Raw genomic sequence first — 16101 nt, 5'->3', positions numbered from 1 at the left:
AGCTTGAATCAACGTCCTCTCCTGATCATTCTTTCTGTCTTCTCGATACCACTATATCGACTGTTCCGCCAGCTCCAAATCATCGTATTAATGCATGTTGTTTTGAAGTGCCAATTGCAAAATGTAAGTTTCCAAGCCTGACGTCATCATGAAGGACTTCATTTGCATCTCCAAGACAAGAAGAAAAGTCGCCCCTTCCTGGTCAAGAGATGTGGTTCGTTTGAGTTCTAGTAGGTTCGTCAACAAAGGCTCTAATGGCGATTTGTTACAAAACCTGACAGAGAGGCCACTCTGAGTCAGCGGATACAATATGTCGATAACCTGTCTTTACACTGTCCGTGTAAAAGTCTGTCTGATTCATACTAACATCATTAGACCTCTAGCCTTGAGCTGTGAGGATTGATAGTGCTCAAGGACAGGTAGAGCTTATCGCAGGCCCATAAGCAAACGGTTACCACTATACTTGAGTATGTTCGCAGCGTATTTGATAGATTCCAACCTCACTGGAGCTTCTTGAAGCATTCTCTCCTATATTCAAGGTTACCAATGTCTGCTCTGAGGGTGTTCTCAAGCAGCAAGCGGAATACAGCCCTGTCATTGGCTAGGGGAATATTTCCGAACGACTTCTCTCGGTAAAAGCCACCGAACGAGTCCTTGCAAATTCTGTGCTAATGTCAAAATCCCTTCATTACGCAAAGTGCAGCCGGTGACTCTGGTCGTGGAGGCAATGCAGTCCTTCCCTTTTCGAGAAAATAGGCACCTGCCTTGGTTGAGAAATAGCGAACCAAAGCTAGTTGTTTCCACAGACGATAGGAGTCTCTCTACACAGACCATCTGATAAATCCGACACGAAAATCCCGCCCCCCCACGTGAGAAGCCACCTGGACTTCCGGAGATCTCCATGGATCCTTCAGATCGGTGGACAAACATTGCGCCTGTCTCCGATGAGCCTGGGATGCAACGACAGACGCCAGACTTAAAGAAGAGACGGCGAGCGGTTGCCGTCGCATGCATACCGTGTCGCAACGGGAAGTCCAAAGTACGTTCATTCCATCTTCTGACGACTTACTGCGTAGCAAACGCGAACCACAACTGAACACCCCGTAGTGCGATGGTACTAGACCTGTGTGTACTCGCTGCAGGGACGGCAACCTACACTGCCATTTTGATGTTCCTGAGGGTGTATCCAGAGCCGAGCGCATGAAAATCCTAAAGAGAGATGGCATGTCCGGCAGGGCGGAAGACATGGAACGTATCGTCAACGCCCTACGCTCAGGAACCGATATGCAGGCGTCAACCCTCCTGGCAAGACTGCGACTTGGCGAACGGGTGGAGAATATCGCGACTTCTCTTCCCGCCACATCCTTGAATGCCACTTTATTTAGTCCCCCCAGGTACGTGCGCTTTGGGCTACTTCTTTGACTAGGCGTGGCTCGATGCTAATACACGACCCCAGCTTATTAGCCCAGGATTCGACTGGCACTTCTGGAAGTTGCTTGAGCCAGGAATCTACTCTTAGCGACGATCCTTCGTCCTATCGTCACAGTTCTAATGCGTCTCTTGCATCTTCTACTGGACAACGGCCAAACTGGCCACCTGCAAATTTAATGGCATCATCGACACATATGTCTTCCGTAAAGGGAAAGCAGCCTATGCGCGTTGATGGAGATGAGAAACGCCCTTTTCTCTCTATAATTTTCAACCGGGAAGATTTCCTCCTCGCTATGAGTGACAGCGAGGATGAGGATGACAGTGATGAAGAGATGAACGTGATATTCGCTCCAAGCAGGACTGGATCTGTCAGTCCTTCAGGGAACAGGCCGAGAGACGAGTTACTTTCTTCGCGAAGAGATCAGTCGCAAAGGTCGATTCACGCTACTCATCTTAGGGATCGTCAGCCTGTTGTTAGCACGCTCAGGATTCACCCAAATTTCGATCTCCGTAACCTATTTGGCAATTTGCCTTTCTCCAGCAGTGTGTTGACGAACAATCATCCTCCAGATGTTCAAGGAGTTCAGGTCAAGAACCTCTTTCTCCCAACATGGGCAATGATGACTATAAACACACTACCGGACCCTGGATCGTTGAGGCATGTCTTTTCAGGGATATTACAACAAGCCACAGAGATGATTCGGGATGGAGTTCCGCTAGAATCCGTCATAGAAACTCATCCCAACATCGCGGCTCTTTTCGACGAGGCGGAATTTGATAAGTCGGGTATTCTTTCGCAGTGGGCGGCTGGTATGGTGCATAGTGCAACATTAAACAGTACGTCTCTAAAGTCTGTTAAATTTTGGCAGCATGCCCAGCTTCGAAACATCATCGCCTTGACAACTGGGTTGTAGATCGGAAAATAGCTAACATCCACAGGTAATGATTTTACGTGTTGCGCATATATGTATTGTATCTGGTATCTTATGCGCTGGATGATTTCGCCCTCTCCAGAAACATATCGAGTAATTCCAGAATGGCTACGACCTACGTAAGAATTCCGTCTGGTTGTATTCCAAGTCACTACTCATCATACCTATCTAGCCCAAATCAACTTTTCATGCCGCACATTACCATACTCGATTTCGTCCTCTGGCCTGCCTTCCGCGAGCTTGCCGCCCAAATCCCCGCTATGCAGCAGCGCATGGAGTGGCTCATGGACTACAGTATCAATCTACACTGCGATTGGTCGTTCCCAGTGGAAGAAGCGTTTCGCATAGATGAGGTCACCGGACGTCTAGATTTGTGCGACTTGGCAAAGGTATGTTCAAGCTTAGTTTATCATATCAATCATGGAAATAAACAAGCGGGATAAGAAGTTCGATGTGGATCGCTAACAGCTGCAGACAAGCTTGCGCGATCTTTCGAATTGGTCGTTACGTCCTTCATTCCGAGGCTACGTAAGCAACGCGGATTCTTATGTCAGGATTAGAACAGATGAATGTTAAGACAGGTGCGGACTCGAGGTCTTGCATCGAACATTAGGTTAACGAGGCACATGACACCAGAGTTGTCTATCAAACTAGCCACTCAGTTGCTGGGTAATTTACTAATCATTCTGACGGCTCGAGAATCTAGGTTCTCCTCTTTGGAACAATGCGTTTGGCAAGATAGGCAACAAATTGCCAAACAATACATAGATATGGGGGTGCATCATCGGACACGAGAAATCTGGCGTTCATTTGGTTTTTGCACTGGTCGATTCATAATCTACAATCGGCTTTGAATCTTCTCCAGGGTATCTCCAAGCGCATATTCATTTCGCACTGTCTTTGATCGGACCTTCTCGCCCTCTTCCTTCGTTACGTACCGCGCCTCCACAGCTGGGTTGTACGAGAACTGGCTGGCCTGCTTGATCTCCTCGTCACTCATCCTAACACTCTTCTTTCCATCTGCGCGTTTGTACACATTGATCACCACCGCCCCGCCCAAGCCTAGATTGTGTTGAAGAGCGACATCTGCACCGTCCACAAGTCTGTTGTTCGCCCACCCACGGAGTTGCCACGTCAACTCGGCACACTGTGCCAGTCCTGTCGCGCCAAGCGGATGGCCTTTGCTGATTAAACCGCCGGACGGGTTCACGACGGGTCCCTTGCCTCCGTAAGTAATGTCTCCATTTCGTACCATCATATGTGCTTTTCCGGGTTCGCTGAAGCCTAGGCCCTCAAGGAGAATAAGCTCATTTGCCGAGAAACAGTCATGGAGCTCGCAAACTTTAATGTCCTTAGGGCTAACGCCTGCCTCTTTCAACGCGACTTGTGCCGCTCGCTTCGTCATGTCGTACCCAACCAAGTCCATCGACGACTTGGAGTACAACTGCGGCGAGTCCGTCATCAAGGCTTGACCCGCAATCAAGATAGCTTGGCTCTTCAAGTGCGGCCTTTCATCCAAAAACTTCTGGCTTACAATCACAGCTGCACCCGCACCGTCACTTGTCGGACTGCACTGCAGTTTCGTCAATGGAAAATGGATCATCGGCGCCTTCTCAATCTGCTCCAATGTATACACATCTCGGAACTGCGCATACGGGTTCTTCTGGCTATGCTCGTGACTGATCCTCGCGATTTCAGCGAAATCTCGCGCCTCGGCTCCATACTTTTCCATATACTCGAGCCCTGCGTTGGCGAAATACTGTGCGTTTGGAGGCGAGTCCGCGACGCCGCGCGTATCTGCCATCATGCGCATGGAAAGGCCCATGGGCGATGGTCGGTCCGACCAGGCAGACTTGATCGATCCGGGTTGCATTTGTTCGAAGCCGATGACCAGAGCACAGTCTATGGCACCGTTTTTGATAAGCGTCCGGGCTAGATGGAGGCCGGTTGAGCCGGTGGCACAGGCGTTGTTTGTGTTGTAGATTGGAATTCTGGAATGGAGTCAGCTGACCGATCTCGTGTTAATGTAGTAGCGAGACATACGTGCTCATGCCGAATTGGTAGAAAATCCTTTGCCCACTCGTTGTGTCGCCGTAACAGTAGCAAGCAACACCCGTCTCCACATCATCATAGTTGATCTGTGCATCCAGCATAGCTTTCACGCCTGCTTCGTAACCCATTTCCGGATAGGCGCGCTCTTTGCGCGGCTTGATGAACTTTGTGAGACCTACGCCTAGCACATAGGCGGGAATATTGTTTTTGGGCGCCATGTTGAATCTCAGACAGTACTGTGATGAAGACGATGCGGACAACTTCTATCAAGGCTGACTTTATGTTTGCACTGTGGTAAGCTTGTTGGGTAGGGCTGGTACGACGGCCGAGGTTAACCCCACCTCCGCATCTCAGGACTCTCGACTCGTTGTTCACTCGCATCAACTGCGCCTCTTCTTAGCCTTGTTGCCATGTTCGCGCTCACCAGCACACGGAGGTTCTTTTTGAAACCGGTTGTGTGTACTTCTTCGGCAATGTTGAAGGCGCGGTCGCGTTCGCGGCATGACAGAGACGCGTGTCTGGCGCCACGCGACGCGACTTTCCTCTAATTTCCACCGCCTGCCACACCTATCCCATCTCTTTTTAATCAAAGGTAGAGCAGGTGTATTGACGACAAACATAGCCTGCTGCTCGCACTTCGCGATCATCATCACACATCCAGTTCTCTTCTAGCCATCCCATTTTCTGTCATCAGCTTTGTCCACTAAGTGCGAGTCACCATTTGTCTTGCGCAGAATTTTCGGGTCTTGGCTCCTAATATTTGTTTCGTTCATCGATCCTGCGAACCACTCGGTTGCGCAAGATGAGGAAGAGAGTCCGAAAAATGTACCGATCAATCAGCATACAGTCATTGGTCGTAGTCGCGTTTGCATCGGAGGTAAGAAAGCTTCTGTTTCTCGTGAACCTGGAATTGACTCGTTTCGAAACAGTAATCTCCGCTACCACGTCATGTATGCGCCGGCCTAGACTTGAAACGCGTTTGAGAACCAATCATCATTGCGGTAATTCGTCTCAGACTAGCGCATGTTCTTCTCGCTTGCATGGCTCATAGATTAATCTCCTACGCTTGTGTCGGGTCCGATGAACGATTTTGACGGATGTGGCCAATCTCGGGAACCATGATCCCGGATCGTGAGTGCCGGCCTTGGCCTAGACGCCGTGGTTTTGTTTCCTCGACACTGCATGAAGAGGCTTGTTTGATCGATGCTGGGTACAGAGAATCTTGATCCATGACATGGCAGATTGAGGACTGCTGGACCCGCAAGGGCAGACAGGCCAAGCATACGAGCATATAACAAGGCGTCGCGCTCTTGTATCGTGAAGTATTAGCAAGCTGCTTTCTCACAGTCGTTCATTCTTTTTTTTCCAACCCTCTCATTCTTTGGACGTCCTTCTCTTATCGTCCTTTACAGCCTTGACGGCTCATTTACACATCTTTTGTAGGCTGGGCCATACATTCTTTCTGCTCCAATCTTCACCACTACACTATCATCAAAATGGCACGCACTTTCGCCGTCTTGTCCGCGCTCTTTGCGCTTCGTGCTGCGGCTCAAACGTCTTCAGTGTATACAGATGAAAAAACCAACATCACATTCAACGGCCTGAGGCACACATCAGGTTACACACTGGGTTTTGCGCTGCCTGAAAACCCCACTACAGACTTCATCGCCCAGATTCAGGCGCCTATTACCAATGGAGCTGGCTGGGCTGGTTTCAGCATGGGTCAGTCCATGGCTGGCAACCTTTTGGTCGTTGCATGGCCCAACGAGGGCGAGATCGTGTCGTCCTTCAGGGAGGCAACCGGCTACACCAATCCCGCTGTAACGACTGGTGACTTCAAGATGACTCCTATTCCGGAGGGCACATACGTGAACGACACCGCCTTCTCATACACGTTCCTCTGCTCCAACTGCATCAGCGATGACGTGACAAAGGGCCTGGTCATCTACGAAGCCCCAAGCAACAATATTGTGGGATGGGCCTACTCAGCCGATGCTCTTACCGACTCGACCAGTGCTTCTGCTACCCTGAACTACCACAGCGGCGGATTCGGTGCATTCGGTTGCCCTATGGCCAACGCTACGAGTGCTGATTACGAGACGTGGGCTGCTCTTGCTGTTGCTGGATCCGACTCAGGCTCAGGTAACTCCACCACGCCCGTTGGAGGCAGCAACTCGACTACTCCTGTCACTACCCCTATCAGCGCGAACTCGACAGCTACTGTTGCCAACGAGACTTACGACTACATTGTGGCCGGTGCTGGTGCAGCTGGTATTGTCGTTGCCGAAAGGCTTGCTGAGAGCGGCGCCTCGGTTCTTTTGATTGAGCGCGGTGGTCCTTCGTACGCCTCCACTGGCAACACTGACACTTTGTCATGGAACGACACCATGACCATGTACGACGTCCCTGGATATGGCTACTACCTTAGCACTGTCGGTAGCCCTGCGTACTGCACCGACACTGCCGACATGGCAGGTTGCTTGGTCGGTGGTGGCACCGCGGTGAACGCTTTGATGTTTGTCAAGCCGCAAGCTAAGGACTTTGACGACAAGTGGCCCGAGAGCTGGAAATCGACTGACATGTCAGCCGCTGCGGACCGCGTTTGGGAGCGCAACCCTGGTCAAACTTACGGCTCTGAGGATGGTGAACGCTACAACGACCAGGCTTACGACGTTTTGTCGCAGTTCTTCAAGGGTCAAGGATGGGCAGAGACCGACTTCATTAAAGATCCTAACTCCAAGGTCAATGTCTTTGGGCACTCGCCCTGGAACGTGGCCGATGGCCTGCGCTCTGGTGTTGTCAGGACCTATCTCCCTCTGGCCCAGGACCTTTCCAACTTCAAATTGATGACGAACACGAACGTCGTCCGCACTGTTCGCGAAGGCTCGTCCGCCACTGGTGTCGAGATTGAGACCGCCGATGGTAAACGTATGATCTACAATGTCAAGACCGGCGGTAACGTCATCCTCGCTGCGGGTGCCATGTCTACTCCTCGCATTTTGTTCAACTCCGGTATCGGCCCATCCGAGCAGCTCAAGATTGTTGCTTCTGGTTCCAGCGGCGTAACTCTTCCTGACGAGGCTGACTGGATCGATCTCCCTGTTGGCGCTGAGATCAAGGACCACCCCATCTTCACAATCAAGTTCACCACCAGCACGCCCATGTTCGCCGATGCTACAACTGCATGGACATCGCCAAACCAGACCACTGTTGACCTTTTCGCCAAAAACTCTGGTATCCTCGCACAGTCCGGCCAACGTTTGAACTGGTGGTCTTCAGTCAACACCACAGCTGGCAACGAGGTTTTCTTCCAGGGAACCTGCAACGGTCCTTCCAACAACACTATCCAGATGAAGGTCTACATGACTCACGGTGCGTCTTCAGTTGGTAGCCTTGGTATCACCGCCGATGGCGCCACGACCTTCATCACCAATCCTCTCATGAACTCGGACGATGACACTGAAGCTATAACCCTGATGTTGGAACGTCTTCTCAAGATGACTAGCGGTAGCAACTCTACTTTGACCATCGTTGCCGGTACCGGCGTCACCAACGTCACCGCTGCAGACTTGATCAAGGAATACAAGTCCGGCAGCCACTACGTTGGTACTGCTAAGATGGGCACCAAGGGCGAGGCCGGCGTTGTTGTTGATACCGACACCAAGGTTTACGGCACCGACAACTTGTTCGTCGTTGATGCCTCGATGCACCCTGATCTGCCTACTGGTAACACCCAGGCCATTATCATGGTCGCTGCCGAGGCTGCCGCTGCTCGCATCCTCGCTCTCGGTAGCAGCTCTGGAACTACGCCTTCAGTTCCTGCTGCTAGCAGCGTTGCCCCCATCGTGAGCAGCGCCGCTTCCGAGCCTTCCAGCGTTGTTCCTGAAGCCACCGGTGTTTCTTCTGCTACCAGCGCTGCCGCTATCTCAAGCGTTGCAGCCTCATCAGCCGCACCCGTCGCTTCTTCCAGCAGCGTCGTCTCGCTCGCTGCTTCCAGCGCTTCGCCCAGCCGCACCGCATCCCCCGTCGTCCCAAGTGCCTCTCATGTTGCGACCGCGTCGTCTAAACCTGTTGCGTCTCGTCCCACTCCCACTTCTGCTAAGTCTTCTGCTGCCGCAAAGCCCACATCTTCGGCTGCTGCTGCCGCCGCCACAGCATACGCCCAGTGCGGTGGCAAGACCTGGACTGGTGCCACTACGTGTGTGGAGGGCTGGTCCTGCACCAAGCAGAACGACTATTATTCGCAGTGCACTCGCAGCAGCTCTCGCCGCTCGGCACCTGTTAAAAGACGTGCTAGCAGGCACGCAGCAGTCAAGGAGGTCAGCTACTAGGACAGCTACGAATTCTGAAAAGTTGCACGAAAGAGTTTAGCAATACATAAGGTGCATGGTGGTTGTTAGCGTATATAGCATTTTTCTTTCTTTTACTTCTTTTTGTCAATAACATTCTTGCTCTTTGATCTCGATTGCGTGTCACGATCCTCCGCCGTGATTGTCGAGTAGTTGAAATTCTGACTTTACTCCGATTTGCCCTTCTCGTGTTTCTCGAAAGTGTGCATGGCCTGCTTGCCAAACTACGAGTATGGCTCTGAGTTATGTTCTCACGATTGTAGGACGGTGTGTCTCAGATAATGTGTTAGTTTTTATTCCCATAACCTAGGTGATTTTATGTCACTTCCACGCCTATACAGTCACAGTGAAAGACTTCTCGGGGTGATGGCGCGCGCCACGCTAATACTTGGCTCTACACTTGCAAACTGAAAGCTCTGTGAGGATGTATCAAGCAACCTCTACTAAGCAGCCCATTCAACTCATCTGAACCTACTACACATCACTGTTCCAGCACGAGCTGCGATCCTATCCGGATCAATGTCGCTACTAGCACCATGGAGCTCGCGATACCAAAAGACAGCCTGGCGACGACCGAAAAGATCGCACGCTGTGAGAGACAGCATAAGGTGTCATTTGTTTGTGTGAAAAGTTCGGCGGTTGCAAGCTGACATTGAAGCAGAGCACTGCTGGAGCTGCAGATCTGGTCTGAACGGCATGAACGAACGTGCTCCGCCCTTCGCAAGATACGCGAGATCAGATCGGATGTTCAAAATGATCCGAAGTAGCGCGATACGTTCGAACAGGCAGAGCGGCTGGCTCGGCTCAATGCTACGGAGCGCCATCGCGAGATAATCTACCCGAGATTGAGTATCAACGACAAAGTCCTCATCAAAAGAAAATCAATCAGTCATCTAGCGAAGGTGTGCGGGCGAATGTCTTGCCGAGTCATATCTGAAATGGTCCAAGACAAGCTGCCACGTGAGCTGCGCAACATCGTGTATGACTACATCCTGGAAACAAGTTATGTGTATGTGAACACGTTATGGAGTGACTTACGACTACTCCTACACAAGACGAAGTTCCCCTCACATGTTCGCAACTCAAGGTACATGGGGCAGTATCTTCTGGTTGAATTGGCCGAACATTGGTACCGGACCACTGAGTTCTACTTCGACAGTGTGATGGATCTGAAGCTTTTCATCGATTTCGATGTTTGGGGATTTAAATCACAATCAGAGAAATCGATTGCCAAAGCACCTCGACGTTTGTACCAACCCATCTGTCGTACATTTGTGAGATTTTGGGCCAAGATTTATAGAGAATTGACATTCAGCCCAAGCATCAGGTTGGAGGGTCAAGTATGAGGTTTTAGACTTGCATTTCGAAGATCAGAGAGCACAAGACTATAGGAAAACCATAACCATGCCCTTCTTAAGCAAAACCATCCCATATTGAGACAGTGTGGAAGGAAAACAACATACTCCAATGAGAGAGAAGACAAGATGAAGTGTTTCTAATGTTACGAAACTTGTGCAAGGAAACCTCCAAAGAACTCCGATGATCAGCTTCAATATACACTCAAGATTCCTGCGGCCAATTGTACCAGGTCAGATCTAGAAGAGGATCATATACGTTGCCGTAATCAATGCGATCACCCGATGGAGAGTAAACGAGACCACTGTACGATGACACATCGGGCGAAGCATGCTGATTAGATGGCGATGAGATGACGTTACGTAGCCCTGCCGGATGCAAGTTTACTTCGGGAACACCTGTGGAAGCCAAAGACGTCCGGCGGTAGTCGCCGGAGTTGAAAGGACTCAGAAGTGTAGGGTCGCTCGGATCAGGTGCTGTAGAAGGCTGGGTTGACCCGAAAGGAGCAGAGTTTGAGTCAACGCCTTGACTGCTTGGCTGAGTACTCATATCATGACCGCCATAATACTCATCCACTCCGATTGGTTGGTGATAAGGTGGAGCGTAAGCAACAGGATCCTGGTGATGCATAGGGAAACCGTGATAGCTTGGTGTCGAGTCTGCAACATCAGGAGCATAGATTTGGTTCGAGGGACGGTTTCGGTACGTTTGGGTTGCGTTGTAAAATGCTTCGGCTAGATCGGCCATGAACTGAAGGCGCTCTGAGCTAAGGAATCGGGGAGCCATGATAAATGCACGAAGAAACGAATCCGGCTCGCGCTCGAGGATGCTCAGGTAATGGGCAGAGGCGTCGTCAGGCCTTGCCCTAGCAATGACCCCTTCAGAAACTGCCCTGTTCGGATCAGCCTGGTGAGTCTGAAATAGTTCTTGCTCCATAGGATTCATTGCGTCGGAGAGCATGAAGTTTAGCACAGCGTGATAATCGGGACGATTAACAATGAGATCATTCATGGATTGCGATTGCGTTTGATCACCATCCATACTCGCGAGCTCTTCACCTAAAAAAGAGTGGGATCGAGACACGGTGCGGCCCAATGGACGACATTGTGCTGTCACATCTTCGGGAAGCCAGCCGAACTCGCCAGTATCTGAGTGGTGGTTGTTAGTATAATACATGATATGATTGCCTAGAGAACCTTACACGGAAGGGGCACTTGAGGCGCGTTAGGGAAAATAGTAAGATAGAGTCGTGCCCAGGGTATTTCGATATTTCCTCTTATTTGTCGTACGTATTCGCAGCGATTCGCATCTCTGTGAGAGTTGAAAAGTTGTCTATCAATAAAATCCTCTCTGCACCGTCCACACTGTTTGAGAAATCGAGGAAACCCACTATGAGTGCTACGATTGACATGGTTCCGGATCTGTGACATGCGATTGTTGCTACAGCCGCGGCAGGACAGCGGAGTTCCATGCATTGAGTTATGCTTGTAAATCGGGCAATCGACGTTCCTGCTCTTGAGCGTTATGGGTTTGTCGCTATGGATGACCCAGGCCTCGCCGCCTGTCTGACTCTTTTGGTATTGCTGCGTTTGTCCATCCCGCCCGTGAGCTTGGCTTGTCCAGGAACTGGAGCCAACACCAGGGCACAGACTCAAATGCCCGGCTCCGTAAAACTGGTCTTGAGCATGGAGAGCGGGTTGGTATGTCATTCCACTCGATCTAGTCAGTTCGTCGTCCTGGATTAGTTGATTAGGTGGAGCGGAATCGAGGTCAGAGACGACAGTATAAATTTCCTCAAGTACTCGAGCATAGGTAGTGTGGGCATCGGAACTATAGATCGATTAGTTGGCGATGTCAATTTCGAGGCCAAAGGAGGGTTTACTTCTTGTTGCGAAGTTCCTGAACTATAGCTTCCCAATGAGCGAGAAAGGCATCACAAAAACGGGTGTAGTCGTCATAATCGAGTTTGGTGTAGAGTTGGCTGAATACAACTTGTGCGGTTTGAGCCAACGTTTCGCCTTGGAAAGGGGGTTTGCTCTGTTCGTTGGAGTCGATAACTTGGTGTATACTGGAGATGAATGAGCCTTGTCTGATCGGCAGCGAATGTCTGCTCTGCTCTTGTGGGCAATGAAGCTCCGCATGCCTCTGACGTTCATGCTTGAGCTTAGCATCCTGTCGTCGATAAACTTTGGAGCATCCATTTGCAGAACAAGTGTAAGGGCCGCCTCTCGATTCGGAATGTTTGTGTCGAACGTGCCGCGCGAGGTTTCCGCGTCGATATTTACCCGTAAACCGTACGTCACATTGGCCGCATTGTATAGTATAGTCGTCCGTGAGCCAGTTGGAGTGAGGCGTCGAACAGCGACTGTTCTGACAACTATCAAGGCGTAGGTCTGGCATAGACACGTGTAGGTCCTCTTCGAGGGCTTGGAATTGTGATAAAGCAGGCAACGGGTCGATGTCGCTGAATGCCTGTGTAGTGCGGGAGCATACTAGGTGTTGCAAGGGGGCAGGCTCGTCAACTCCATGCTACCGATAGGTCAATCTAAGGTTGCTGCGATCGTATCAGACAACTGCACGTACCCGAGTGTTGAATGTAGACCAAGATGGCGACTCTGGGGCCGATTGTTTGATGGTCGAGCTGGTCATAGGCTGGTGCGAGCGACCATATGCATTATCAAACTGGTCATAGTCCTCGTAATTTGTGGACCGCGGCATGGCGTTTCTCGAAGGTGTTGGTGATGGAGGTTATGACTATGATTGGTGGATAGAAGTCGAGCGATACCTCTGTGGCAGTAGTGGCAGACAACGACATATCAGACGTACCAAACTGAAGCTCTTCTATGTGCGCTTTATAGGAGAAAAGTCGGTTAGTTCCAACCGCAGTGAACAATCATGTCATATGCCTCCCACATGCACGCAGCTGAATAAATTGATACGGCAGCGATGATATATGTGCAAGTATGCAGTTGAGCATTTGATCTTGCATACTTGGCACGCCAAATTCGCTATAGTACGCACAGCTCGGGCAGTGCAGTCTGACGTATCCATCGCGCGACCAACTAAGGTTTCGTAGAACAGCAATTTCGTATAGAAATACTCGGAACCAGGGGGTTGCATAGCCTCGAACTATGCACGCATCTAGGCAGCTTGTTGGGCAAGCTGCAAGACATATGTGTAACTATACTCACAGAGTGTGAAGATTCGTACATGCCATGTTGCACACTTGCCGACATGACTGGTTATCGCATGTAACAGCTTCAACCAATGTACGCTCGCTCATTGAGGCAGGGCAAGGCATTCTACTGGGCATTCTCCAAGGCGCCCGTCCCGATCTCGTAGAAAATGACTCCGTCTGTTCTCCACTGGTAGCTTTGCTGTGGCTTTGCCGAGTGTGGCATCGCATTGTCATGTCGCAATTGTTCAGTGGGGAGCTCGTGAGTTATTGTGAGCGGCGACCTCCGAAGCAGTTGTCAAGGCATAATATGGTGCTGGGTGTGCAGGATGGTGGTGAGGAATTGCTCAAGGAGCTAGAGAGATGGACTATTCAGATGTTACTGCTCGCTCAAGTTCATAAACTCGTGCACGGGTTCCACATACCCTCGTGAAGTTTATGGTAACAAAATATCGCTATGTTTTCGACGAGCAACATATTCCAATTGTTCCATGGGCTAATTCTGTTGTGAGAAATGAACCTCGGTGACGCCGATATCGAAGCGAAACATAGAAAGCTGCCGCAAAGCCGAGAATCGCAAAATGAAGCCAGAGTGGCAAACTCGCGGGAGGTCCTTCTGTGCGGGGTATGCGACTATGTATATGAGGTTATCAGACGCTGCATGATACTGACGTGACTAACAGTTGTATCATTGGCCTGAAATTAGTGAGTACCTTGCTGATTGGCGTGATGTTCGTGTGGTCAGCTGGTGCGCAACTGCTGGCCTGATTTGCCTGATTTGCCTGATTCCCTGGCCTACATTCCGAGCTATCATGTATAGCACGTGGCATACAGACATTCGTCCTCGCGAACATGTTTGCGGGATCTTAGAGTTGTTAGATGGTGGGAGTAATTGACCACAGGGCAGTGCAACCGAAGAGCAGTGTGGCTTGCAGCTATAGCTTCAACTCGCTATGCCCTGTCAAAGAGAAGACCCACTTGATCCCGCACATCTCAATACATCCGTTTTGAAACGCACCTGCTTCCCTTGCTCTTTCGTGAATGCAATCCAGTGTCTCTTTACCATTCACGCCGACTGATATCGAGACCAATCCCTCTGGTTGCCCCTCTCTCCCCGGAACAAACCCTAGCCTGGCGTTGGTGAATGCTGACAGATCTCTACTTCGCGCCACGCCAAACATCTCTTCCCATTGCCGCGCTGCGTCTTCATGCCCATAATCGCCTGGTTGTAGTCGCAGGACACAGCCTTGGAGATTAAGATGCCTTGAGCGGTACATGCCGGGGTAGTACACTTGATAATCTGAGCCACACGCATGCCATGGCGAGAAGCGCGAATTTAGAGGCGTTGGGTTGTTGGGGCCAGACGCGTGGCTGTCAAGTTCAGGTATGACTCCGCCTTTCACGCCCTTGGGATGGTATTGCACGCACACAGCGTCGCCATGGTCATGCTCGAAGATGACTTTGGCCAATCCCCTTGCTTCGATGTGCTCCCGCCGTTTCTTCGCGTCCACGGTCTGCATGATGACCATATATCCTCCATCACCACGCTTCTCGAGAAGTCGTCCGGCAGTCGTGTTTGCTTTGAAGGGTGAGACAACTTCGATGAAATCGCCGCCGAGAGGAACTGCGTACTACGTCAGCCGTTGTTGCGTGTTCGGAAAGGTATACGCACTCAGGAAATTTTTCAGTCCCCATTGGCTGACAGCAGCATCTTCACATACGACTTCAGTACCTACAACGTATGTCTAGTTTCTCGGTTAGTTCCCATATACCTCATCGTCACATGTACAGTCGTACAAGTAGTTGTTTTGCTTGCTCAAGATCCTTGGCGACAAGAGCAATCTGCCGTAACCGCGTCGGAACTGGTCCGTAGGCTTCTTGTGATCCCATAATGACTAAGTTCAATCGCAATATGTATCATAGACGTGGTTTAGACAGCGTGATAGCTTTCATGTAGTTTACTCGCATGCACGATGCAGTTCCTCGGTCTGAAGCGTTTCCCCGCATTTGCAACCGCGCTGGAAATTCTCTAGGCCAAGTTTGTGGGGTAGGTTACGTCTGCATTGGGACAGTAATCAATTGTCGGGAATCGAGAGACGCGTTGATTAATCAGGACGCGTTCGCAGTGGCAAGGAGGTGGCTGGGACGCGCCTGTCAACTTCGGTACATGCCGCGAGTGCGACACGTGAGGTCATCTCGTTCATCGCTGCCCGTCTCATCATCTGCATTGCAACACTGTAAACACACTTGTTGGCTGTTGTCATCACAATGGTTTCTCCTGTGCTCATGGAAATTGAGCTCTATGCGTATTCATCAACGATCCTCGTGGGACGAACGTGCTTTGCCACGACAAACGTTCGTCGTTCATCCCTCACCGCATATGCGTATCTGTTCCTCTCATCTTTCGTTGTCTAGTTCACCTTTCTGCCTGAGCTTTTCCCTTAATCGACTATCGAGTGCTGGCCCATATCTTCTCTTCGGGCCAACGAGCATGTCCGTCCACGCCACACATGTCGGAATCACGAGGGGAACTGATGTTAGAACGGCGACTGCAAACGCCGTCAATGTCAAACCACGCTCTCTGGCATGGGACCCACATCACATCCAAATTCTAAAGTTTGCTTGATCCAAGCAAGAAGGTAAACGTAGGAAACAAATCAAGGTAATGCCCTTCTTGACTGCTTCACCTCCAGCTTTTCGAGGTTGACATCTCACATCCCATACGGTCATTGAGCTATGTTCCCTGGTAAGGTCTCAAGACTCATCGTAGCTTGGTCCATACAGCCAGAATAGTAAGGTTGACATC

General features: G+C 50.6%; 5 protein-coding genes across 5 annotated transcripts; 2 read left to right on the top strand and 3 right to left on the bottom strand.

Moving 5' to 3' along the window:
• Positions 1-901: 901 nt before the first annotated feature.
• On the top strand, positions 902-2939 carry P153DRAFT_380035 (uncharacterized protein; the record flags this gene model as incomplete). Its single annotated transcript, XM_033669899.1, has 6 exons — positions 902-1039; positions 1108-1394; positions 1457-2268; positions 2371-2482; positions 2536-2752; positions 2838-2939. 6 exons carry the CDS (start codon positions 902-904, stop codon positions 2937-2939), a joined length of 1668 nt encoding a protein of 555 aa, XP_033517931.1.
• Positions 2940-3072: 133 nt separating this feature from the next.
• P153DRAFT_435868 (thiolase-like protein) lies at positions 3073-4912 on the bottom strand. Its single transcript, XM_033673188.1, has 2 exons — positions 4407-4912; positions 3073-4354 (listed from the first exon to the last, which is right to left on the bottom strand). The coding sequence occupies exons 1-2, from the start codon at positions 4631-4633 to the stop codon at positions 3202-3204; spliced, it is 1380 nt and encodes a 459-aa protein (XP_033517930.1). The 5' UTR covers positions 4634-4912; the 3' UTR covers positions 3073-3201.
• An 893-nt stretch (positions 4913-5805) lies between these two features.
• On the top strand, positions 5806-8935 carry P153DRAFT_161912 (carbohydrate-binding module family 1 protein). Its single transcript, XM_033662271.1, has one exon. It carries the CDS (start codon positions 5912-5914, stop codon positions 8744-8746), a length of 2835 nt encoding a protein of 944 aa, XP_033517929.1. The 5' UTR covers positions 5806-5911; the 3' UTR covers positions 8747-8935.
• A 1282-nt stretch (positions 8936-10217) lies between these two features.
• Positions 10218-12652, bottom strand: P153DRAFT_161831 (uncharacterized protein). The gene is made up of 3 exons (XM_033662270.1): positions 12003-12652; positions 11322-11950; positions 10218-11268 (listed from the first exon to the last, which is right to left on the bottom strand). The coding sequence occupies exons 1-3, from the start codon at positions 12518-12520 to the stop codon at positions 10325-10327; spliced, it is 2091 nt and encodes a 696-aa protein (XP_033517928.1). The 5' UTR covers positions 12521-12652; the 3' UTR covers positions 10218-10324.
• A 1578-nt stretch (positions 12653-14230) lies between these two features.
• Positions 14231-15185, bottom strand: P153DRAFT_303653 (uncharacterized protein; the record flags this gene model as incomplete). Its single annotated transcript, XM_033664533.1, has 3 exons — positions 14231-14919; positions 14968-15040; positions 15093-15185. 3 exons carry the CDS (start codon positions 15183-15185, stop codon positions 14231-14233), a joined length of 855 nt encoding a protein of 284 aa, XP_033517927.1.
• Between the last annotated feature and the right edge of the window lie 916 nt (positions 15186-16101).

This window comes from Dothidotthia symphoricarpi (assembly GCF_010015815.1).
Source record: "Dothidotthia symphoricarpi CBS 119687 unplaced genomic scaffold P153scaffold_30, whole genome shotgun sequence".
Classification (NCBI taxonomy): Eukaryota; Fungi; Ascomycota; class Dothideomycetes; order Pleosporales; family Dothidotthiaceae; genus Dothidotthia; species Dothidotthia symphoricarpi.
The sequence above is the reverse complement of the archived record's forward strand: the minus strand, read 5'-3'. Positions and strand labels throughout refer to the sequence as shown.

Bases quoted from the DNA above. Each gene is read 5' to 3' on its own strand.
- P153DRAFT_435868 (XM_033673188.1), bottom strand. From the start codon at position 4,633: ATGGCGCCCAAAAACAATATTCCCGCCTATGTGCTAGGCGTAGGTCTC. The intron at 4,355-4,406 runs GTATGTCTCGCT...ACTCCATTCCAG, and splicing joins TACCAATTCGGCATGAGCAC to AATTCCAATCTACAACACAA.
- P153DRAFT_161912 (XM_033662271.1), top strand. From the start codon at position 5,912: ATGGCACGCACTTTCGCCGTCTTGTCCGCGCTCTTTGCGCTTCGTGCT.
- P153DRAFT_161831 (XM_033662270.1), bottom strand. From the start codon at position 12,520: ATGCCAGACCTACGCCTTGATAGTTGTCAGAACAGTCGCTGTTCGACG. The intron at 11,951-12,002 runs GTAAACCCTCCT...ATCGATCTATAG, and splicing joins CAGGAACTTCGCAACAAGAA to TTCCGATGCCCACACTACCT. The intron at 11,269-11,321 runs GTAAGGTTCTCT...ACCACCACTCAG, and splicing joins GCCTCAAGTGCCCCTTCCGT to ATACTGGCGAGTTCGGCTGG.